The following is a 9430-nucleotide window of genomic DNA, read 5'->3' as shown; positions in this document are numbered from 1 at the left end:
GGCTGTTGTAAAGACGTTTTTTAAAAAAATGTTGCTTTGAATGAAATGAGGGGCCACGAGTGATTGTGAGTTGCAAGAGATCTGGCTTCTGTGCTGAATGGTGAGAAAGGAAAGAGAGGGAGCACAATTAGGAATTTCCCCCATGCAAAAGGTGATGAGCTTAGCTCAGGGTAGTAGCAGAAGAGATAATCAGAAGAAGTCAGATTCATGACTATTAGGACAAATAGAATTTTGTGCTGAATTAGATATGTAATGTGAAAGAAATAGAAGAGTGATGTGTCAAAATGCATTCTACTGCCATGTGTAACTAATTAGAACAAATTTTAAAAATGGACAAAAATAAACACACACATTTGTAATATACACATGTGCAATTAGCCTATAAACCAATCTAGGGCTTTTTCTACTCCAACCAACAAGTCAAATTGGGAGTTGGTTAGATGAGGACACCAAAGTTCCTTTCATTTCAAAAACTTGAAGGCAGGTCAGTGATGTGCTTTTCTTCATGTCAGAACATCAATTCTAGGACTTCTCGTTGGCTCGTTTTTGCTATGGTCTGAATATTTGCTTCTCCATATCCACATGTTGAAAGCTGACCCTCAATATGGTAGTCTTAAGAGGGTGGTGCCTCATGAATGGGATTTGTGCCTTTATAAGGGTCTGAAGAGACCAGAGTTCTTCCCTTCCCTAGGTGAGGATACAGGGAAAAGTCACCATCTATAAAATGGCCCCTTGACCAGACACAGAATCTTGTTTTGTTTCTTTTTACTTTTTATTTTAAATAAATGTTATACTCATATGAAGTTGTAAAAATTGCACAGGTGGTTCCCAGGTACACTTCCAATTGCTTCCCCCAATGATAATGGGAATTTCTGCATAAGCAATCATGTTGTCCACAAATAGGAAGAGTTTTACTTATTTTTTCACAATCCACATGCCTTTTTTCCCCTTATTGTACTGGTTAGGATTTCAGTGCTTTGTTTAGTTGTTGTGGTCAAAATAAACGTCTCCTGAATTGAAGGGAAAAAATTCCAGCCTTTAACCATTAAGTGTGATGTTAAGAACAGTAAAATGCTTTTTATTAGGTTGAGGAAGTTCTTGTGTATTCCTAGTTTGCTAAGTGTTTTTTTATCATGAATGGGCACAGAATTTTATTAATTTTTTCACATCAATGAGTATCATGTTGTTTTTCTTCTTTAGCTTCTTATATGATGGATTGCACACTTTTTAAAATATCAAGCCAGGTTTTTATTTCTGAAATAAATCACATTTTTTGTGTATATTTTAAACATAGTGTTAACATACTAACATATTTGAGGAAGTATGCATCTATGCTATTGAGGATTTTTAGTCAGAACTTTTTTTTGTGGGGGGGGGCTATCTCCATTTGGTTTTGCTTTTTGGTAATACTGATATCCTAAGATGAGTTGAGAAATGTTTCTTCTTCTATTTTATGGAAGAGCTTGTGTGGAAGTAATACTATATCTTCCTTAAATGTTTGCTATAATTCTCCAGTGGAATCATCTAGGCTTGGAGATTTCTTTCTCCAAGATTTAAGATAAGAACTTATTTTCTTTAAAAGTTATAGAAATAGTCATATAATCTATTTCATTTATGGTATGTTTTGATAATTTTTGATTTTTGAGAAATTGGTCCAATTCATCTAAATTGTCAAATTTATATACATAAAGTTGTTTGTAGTATTGTCTTTTTATGCCTTTTAATATCTTTGGGGGTCTATAGTGATATCCCCTCATTAATTTCTGAACATGCAAATTTGTATCTTTTTAATTTGTTAGTATAGGTTATCAATTTTATTGAACCTTCAAAACTCTTCAAATAACTGTCTTTTGAATTGAATAACTTTTTTGTTATTGCTTTCAATTCCCTTGATTCCTGCTCTTGTGCTTATTTTCTTGCTTCTGTTTGCTTTGCATTTGTTCTTTTTTTTTTTTCTGATTTCTTGAAGCAGTAGCCAAATAATTTGAGAACTTTTTCTTTTTAAATTTATATTTAGTATGATTTTCCCTCTAAGCTCTGCCCTAGTGCACAGATTTATTTAGTGTAAATTTTCCTTTTTTTTTTCCTTTATTTTTTGGTGGGTTGTATGTGTGGTTGGGGACTAAACTCAGTGTTTTACATGCTAGATAAGCACTCTACCATAGAGCTACATCCTCGTGCCCATGTGGTATGTTTTAATTTTTGTTTAGTTCATTGTGTTTTTAAATTTTCATTGAGATGTCTTCTTTATAGAGTATTTGGAAGTATGTTGTTCAGTTTCCAAATACGTGGGGGTTTCCCTTTTACCCCTTTTCAATTTTCTATATTTTTTCCCATTATGGTCAGAAAACACACTCTGTGTAATTTCAGCTTGTTTTATGACTAGGATGTTATCTGTCTTGGTGCATTCCTAGGTGCACATTAACAGAGAGTCTATTTTGCTGTGTCAGGTGAAGTATTCAATAAATACTAGCTAGATATCATGGATCCCAGAGACCTCGCTGATCTAGGTGATACTTTGGTTGATGGTGCTGTTCAGGTATTTTTTTCTCCTTTGCTGATTTTCTACTAATTATTGAAAGAGGGTGTTGAAATCCCCAAATACAAATGTGGACCTGTCCATTTCTCCTTCTGGGTCTGTCAGTTTTTACTGAGCATGCTTTGAAGCTCTGCTATTCTCTGTATACATGTCTCAGAACTATTTAGTCTTCTTAAGGATGGACCCTTCTATCATTTAATCTCACTCTGTCCATGGCAATTTTCTTTGCTCTGTAATTGACTTATCTGATATTAGTATGGCTAGTCCAGTTTTATTTTGATTGGTGTATGCCTGGTATATCTTTTCCACCTTTCAATTTATTTATATCATTATCTTTGAAATGAGTTTCTTATAGTCAACATAATTCTGATCCTCTCTGTTAATTTGGCTTTAATGGCATATTTAAAACATTTACATGAAAGTTAATTGTTAATGTTAGGAGCTAAGTTGACCATTTTATGATTTTTTAAAAGTTTGGTCCTTTTGATTTTTGTTTTGCTTTCCTTTTCCTACCTCCCTGTGGAAGGTTACTTGAAATATTTTTAGCATCCCATTTTTATTTACCTGAAGATTTTGTTAGTATATCCCTTTTATAATTTTTGGGGTGTTTTTGAATTTTTGGTGGTTGCTCTAGGAGATAAAATATACAGATATAAGTAATCACAGTTCACTAGTATGAGCATTTAAGTACTTTACTACAGACTCAGAATGTGGATCAGGATGTTATTTGACACTGTACTTCTCTTCTAAAACCTATTGCTGTGTTGATTCTCGTTGGTTTTATGAATTGGTTACTTGAGAGTCTTCCCACAACTTTAAGTACAAATATTTTAAAAGTAGTAAGTGGTAGAATGAGAAACCTTATCATTGAGGTCCCTTTACACACACACCCCTATGTTACTGTTTTTCATCACTGTGACCAGAACACTTGAAAGAGGAGAGGCTTACTTTGGCTCATGGTTCCAGATGTCTTAGTCCATGGTCAGCTGACTCCATTGCTCTGGCCCTGAGGTGAGGCAGAACATCATGGTGGACAGTCATGGAGGAGGAAAGCTGCTTAGATAATGGTAGCTGGGAGTCAGTGGGTGGAAGAAAGTGATAAAAAAGGGCCAGGCAGAATCTACAGTTCAAAGGCATGTTCCCAGTGACCAGCTTCCTTCAACCATACCCCACCTACTTACAGTTTCCACCTCTCCCCGTGGTCCATTCAATTCATTATTCCATCAAATTCATCCATTCATTCATTGATGAGGGTACAGCCTTCATGATCCGTTCACTTCCCCAAAGTCCCACCTCTGGACACTGATACATTGGAGACTGAGTCTTCAACACATGAGCATTTAGGGGATATTCTAGGTCCAAACCTTAACAGAAGGAGTGATAGATGGGTTTTGTGTAATTTTTTTAGACAAAAGAAATGACACCATGTCTCCTCTTAGAAATGACTTGGTATAGTCATGATGGTGCAGGGGAGAAGAAAGAAAAACATTCATTATTGGTTGGGTAGGTGAGTGCTGTGGCCTGGGCATTTGTGTCTCCAAAATTCCTGTTGAAGGCTAATCCCCAAAGCATTTGTCTGAAGAGATGGGTCTTTATGAAGTAACCAGAGGTGAGGTGGAGGCTTCAAGAATGGGATTGGAGCCCTTATCAAAGGGCTTGATAAATGAGTTGGTGACACAGGTCTGTAGTCCCCAAGACTGGGGAGATTGAGGCAGGCAGATTTCAAGTTCCAGGGCAGCCTGGGCAACTTAGCAAGACCCTGTCTCCAAATAAAACATAAAGACTGAGCTTGGGAGTAGCTCAATGGCAGAGCGTTTCCCTGGCCTGACCAGAGGTGGTGTGTTTGATCCTCCATACTTCAAAAAGGGGTGTGGGGTAGGAGGAAGCCTGTTTGGCCCTTTTAACCCTTCTGCCACGTGAGGACACAGCAAGAAGACACTATCTATGAGGAACAGGTCCCCATCAGACATTAAATCTGCTGCCACTTTTATCTTGGATTTCCTAGTCTCCAGAACTAAAAGAAATACATCCATGTTCAGTCTAAGGAATTTGGTTATAGCAGCCCAAGCAACTAAGACAATACGAGGAACAGTATCTTGTGAATAAAAAGAGGCATGGGCTGTGCAGAGCAGGGCTCACTCACCTGTGGCAAGAGGTAAGGCTGTCACACAGGTGATGTGGTGTAGTCTGTGAAGTCCCTTCCCTCCTCAATGAGGTGTTAGTAAGGCCCTCTGATTGTGAGGGTGGGATAGAAGGTGTTTGAAATTTGGGGAGAAAAGTGAAGGGATGAAGGAGAGCTGGGTGGTGAAGACTATGGAAATGAACTGAGGCCCACCTGTTTTGTTGTCACAAATATAAACTGATTTCAATTACAGTGCCTGTGTGTAATACGATGGCAGAAAACAATGAATCTGGCTTCAGTCTCTCATCCTTTGAATTTTCACTTTCCCTCACTCATACCACCCCTCATTATCCTATTGTTCTTAAAGACTTGCTCTTAGAAAAAAAATACAGAAAATAGAGCATAGAAACAAATTGAAGACCAGGGTTCCAAACGTGTGCCCTGTGATGATGTGGAGTGTTTGACTTGTGAGGGGAACACAGCGGCACCTGCTGGACACTGCATGAACTGCTAGTTCAAGGTTGCTCTACTGCATAATCAGATTGTTCCACATTCCTTCTGTTACATAATTCTCTTCTCACACTGAGTTTTCAGCCATTGATAAAATAAAAGAAAATACTGCACAAGAATTAGTGTGGAATACACAATCTGATTCCAAAGTTTGAGGAGCTGTGTGGCATCCAACAGGCTCACATACCCCACACTAAGTAATTGTAATTAAGAATTAAATTGTTAAAAATTTAATTTAAATTTATTTTTTCAAATAATCTAAGTTGCTAAGATATAAATTCTCATTAAGTTGTTTGGATTTAGCTACTTAATTGTTATTTATTTTGGCCTGTAGCTACAATAGAAAAATATGACTCTGAATCATTATTAACTGAGAACATCTGGGAATCTCTGACTTACAGATGAATTCTTGTTGCTTTCTCTATTTCTTCCAAGTAATGAGTCAAAGCCCGTGAGGGGTGTAGTTGTGTGCAGCAGGAAATCTCAGACCCAAATCTAAAACTTTCAATGTATAAATCATGACAAACATTCTCTCCACCTCACCCCAGCAACTTTCCTCATTACCTTAAAACTTAAGCATTAGTATCACTTCTGTTTTAATGGAATATGGCTACACCACCACCATCTACTCTGAGTATTTAAACCCAAGAAGAAACATGTACCTCTGTTCGCTGGAATCTTGCGTCTCTAAAAGAAGACTCGATTTGGATATTCATCCTTTTGTCAACATCCATTCCAAATTTGTAATTCTTGACAGATGGTTTAGTCTAAATAATTGTGGCCTCAGACCTGCTTTCTTTTCTCCATCTAAGATACCAGCAACACCTATGTGTGTGGTAATGAGATGGCAGCTGGCTATGTCGATGTGTGTGTGTGTGTGTGTGTGTGTGTGTGTCTGTCTGTCTGTCTACAATGGGATCAGCCTTTCAGGAGAATGTCTGCTTCTCTTCCCTAACCCAACTCCTGAGTTTTCCAAGTCAAGATTGTGCTTGTTAATGTTGGTTAGGTCCAATGCTCAGGACACGGTCTGGCACATGGTAGATATTTGAAAAACTGTTGCTGAAATATGGAAATTAATAAACTAATGTTATCTGATTTTCAAAAGCATCTATACTATAAAAGCTAAACGAGTTCGAGTTTTAGGCCTCACAGATTTGTAAAATATTTTCACTGCCCTTAGTTAAAAGCATTACCTCTTTTTACTTTGACTTATCCTCCACATCTGGTTTCATGTCTGGTGAGGCTGGAGAAGTTGCAAACATTTTGGGATTGAGCTCAGAGCAAGCTGAGTTAGGATATATTTGGTTTATCGGTGGGCTATATAATAATGTGATTGACAATTCACATATTTGGGTATAGAAACTGCTTCTAGGAGTCCTTCATTGTGAAGAACACATCCCAGGGAGGGACACAAAAGTGCAAGCTGGGCTATGTCATAGGGGGAACGCTTCCTACAGGACTTGGAACTGGAGGAAGGTGGGTAGCTAAGAAGATCTAGGTTAGGAAAGTGGGCTTTGGAAGATGCAGCCATTCATCAGATGTGTGAAATTATAAGCTGCTAAATCTTTCTCTTTGACATCTAGTCAAAATGCATGTTCTCTTCTCACAGGAAAATATTTACAACGATATATGTTGACTACATATTTTTTTTTTTAAACGAGAACTTCATGGTGTAGATTGACCATAATTTTGTTTGTTAGATACAAATCTATGGCAGTACCACAAGTAGCAAGGACATCTGCGGGTGAAGTCACATAGCTGATGCTATCTAACTTACTGGTTTGCTTTACCACATCTGCCATCTCCTATTCTAATGAAGTCTGATGGTTCTAGATACCAAGTTGCCAGAGTTAGTGAGCGCGCCTGAATTTTCTAAATCATCAACGATAAATAACATCTATCAACCACTAGAAGACCAGATTACTTTTGATCTTTACATAAGTGACATTACAAAATTGTTTTATGAAGGTGATCAAATAGTCAAAAAATATAGGCAAATAACTATCCCGCAGCTAACTATGATGTTATTTTTCTGGACTTACAAAGTATTTCGTTCAATCAGCTTTATAAAAATTGAAATGTGTGATTTCTTCTCTTGCTCTGAATAAATACACCTCTTTGTATCTAATTTTATTTTCAAGTTTTAAACTTTTTTTCCCTTTTGACAAATGGACATTTGATATTTTAGTGACGGTTCTTCACAACATAAGAACCAGTCACTCAATCCTCCTGTATCATTTGTGGTAAGAAATCAGGCTACTGAAATAGCCTCATTTGTTCTATTTTGTGACAGGCAATCTCCGAAAGAATACATTTTAAATTATGCTGTAACACTTGTGTATTCTATTTGGATTTTAAGAAGCAATTACTGTATTTTTAGATGTGATTATGGTTATATTAAAAATAGTTTACAGGGCCTGGGGTTGTGGCTCAGCGGTAGAGTGCTCGCCTAGCACATGTGAGGCCCTGGGTTTGAACCTCAGCACCACATAAAAATAAATAAAGATATTGTGTCAACCAAAAAATAAATATTAAAAAAATAGTTTACAGAGATATGCAATAAAATATAGACTAAATAACATATCTAGGATATGTTTCAAAATACTAGTGGAGGAGAATTGATGAGAAGTGAACAATGCAGGTTTGCTATAGGGTGATAGTCTGCAATCCAGTAAATTGGTACATACAAGTCTATCACACTATTGTGTGTATGTGTGTTTATGCACACACACACACACACACACCCCTAGAGTTCTCTAGAATTGTTAGTATTAAGATATTCCATCTGGTTGTCAAACTCAGTGCTCATAACTCAGTATTTGTTCTCTATTCTGTGGCACTGGACACTGGAATCCTCACTGCCATCTGAAACACTCCCCCTTCAGCCTCTGTGCTCCTTCTCTCCTTACTCTCTAAACAGTCTCCATCTCATATCATACACGGGATACAATTCCTCCCACGGGCCCTTCAGTCAATGGTGTAGGGTGAAACGGCTTCTAGGCTGCGGACCACTCCTCTTAGGATTGTCAGGCAGCAGCATCAACTAAAAGGAGAGTTTGGACATGGTAGGACTGAACCCAAAGTCACCTGCTCTTCCATCCTGGCTTGCCAGAACACACGCAAACTCTGCTGTGGAAATAAAGCCAACAACTGAGAAGACACTTCCTGAGGACATCATTTGACATTCTATTACTTTATTTGTCATGGAATACCACCAAGTGACCAGAGTTCCAATCCAGAGGAATCTAGATATGATGACATATCAACTCTGATGAACTGTACTAAAGGACCCTGACAGTGACTCCAACAACTTTTTGGATGAGCTCCATATACTCCAAGGACTTGAAGTCTTTACCACCAGTGGAATTCTGAAGTTTCCCTTCCTTAAGGTTTTTTGAGGAATAGTCCAGCGAATGGTTTTGGGTATAATCTCCAGTGAATCTGCTGGTACACAGGCATAAAAGAAGGGCTGGTCTTGTTTTTTGTCAGAATGGAAGTTAATACCCATGTGATGAGTTTTTGACGATGATCTATGTTTGCTTTGGGAATAAGTTGATCCTTGTGAGTCATAATTACACACTTTCCTCTTTCTTGTGTGTATCTCTTTACCTGGTGTATGAATGTAGTTATGGTCCTGATGAATGTTGTTCTTTCTGAATAAATCAAATTTGGCTTTCTTTCTTTCTTTGCTTTCCAGGTACATGTGAGACTTGTCTTGGTCATTTTCAAGATGTAATTTCATATTTGACTCAGTTAAGGAAGCTACAGAGTACCCTGTCCTGCTCCCTGACGTCCATGAAAGCTGCTCCTCTCTGAGTGAGATGGAAGGAGACAGAGACTGAATGTCCACAGTATTAAGTGAGCTGGGAGAACAATCAAGAGGCTGCATTTGGAATATATTTGATCTATATTTCCTGCTTCTGTGCTTTTCACAGGAAGGTGGTTTCATGAGAAATGTATGTTTCCTACAGGCTCTAATATGATGGGAGCCCAAATCTTCCCTGCAAAATTGCTGCAAGTAAGTTGTGACTTCTTTCATCTTAGAAAAATTTTTCAAAGGAATGCCTTTCTGTAATTCCAAGAGAACGTTTTGTGACTCCCGACTTAAGTAAGGGTTGGTTTCTAAAAACATACATTCCTGACTCTCACGTGTCTCTGGGGAGAAGCACTTGTCCAGGTTAGCTGAACTCTCAGTATTTATCTGAATATCACTATAATCTTCAGAAGTCTGAGTGGAACGCGAGATAACTAAACCAGTA

At 37.8% G+C, this 9430-nt stretch overlaps 1 protein-coding gene across 1 annotated transcript in view; it reads right to left on the bottom strand.

Annotated features, from left to right (window-relative positions):
• Positions 1 to 1902: 1902 nt before the first annotated feature.
• Ccdc168 (coiled-coil domain containing 168) overlaps positions 1903 to 9430 on the bottom strand; it is a 39841-nt gene continuing 32313 nt past the window's right edge. Inside the window, exon 3 of the mRNA XM_048800996.1 lies at positions 1903 to 9430. This exon is cut by the window's right edge and continues 22326 nt beyond it. Coding sequence (XP_048656953.1) covers positions 8434 to 9430 — 997 coding nt within the window. The 3' untranslated portion in view covers positions 1903 to 8433.

This window comes from Marmota marmota, unplaced genomic scaffold (genome assembly GCF_001458135.2).
Source record: "Marmota marmota marmota unplaced genomic scaffold, marMar, whole genome shotgun sequence".
NCBI classification, from domain to species: Eukaryota; Metazoa; Chordata; class Mammalia; order Rodentia; family Sciuridae; genus Marmota; species Marmota marmota.
The sequence above is the reverse complement of the archived record's forward strand: the minus strand, read 5'-3'. Positions and strand labels throughout refer to the sequence as shown.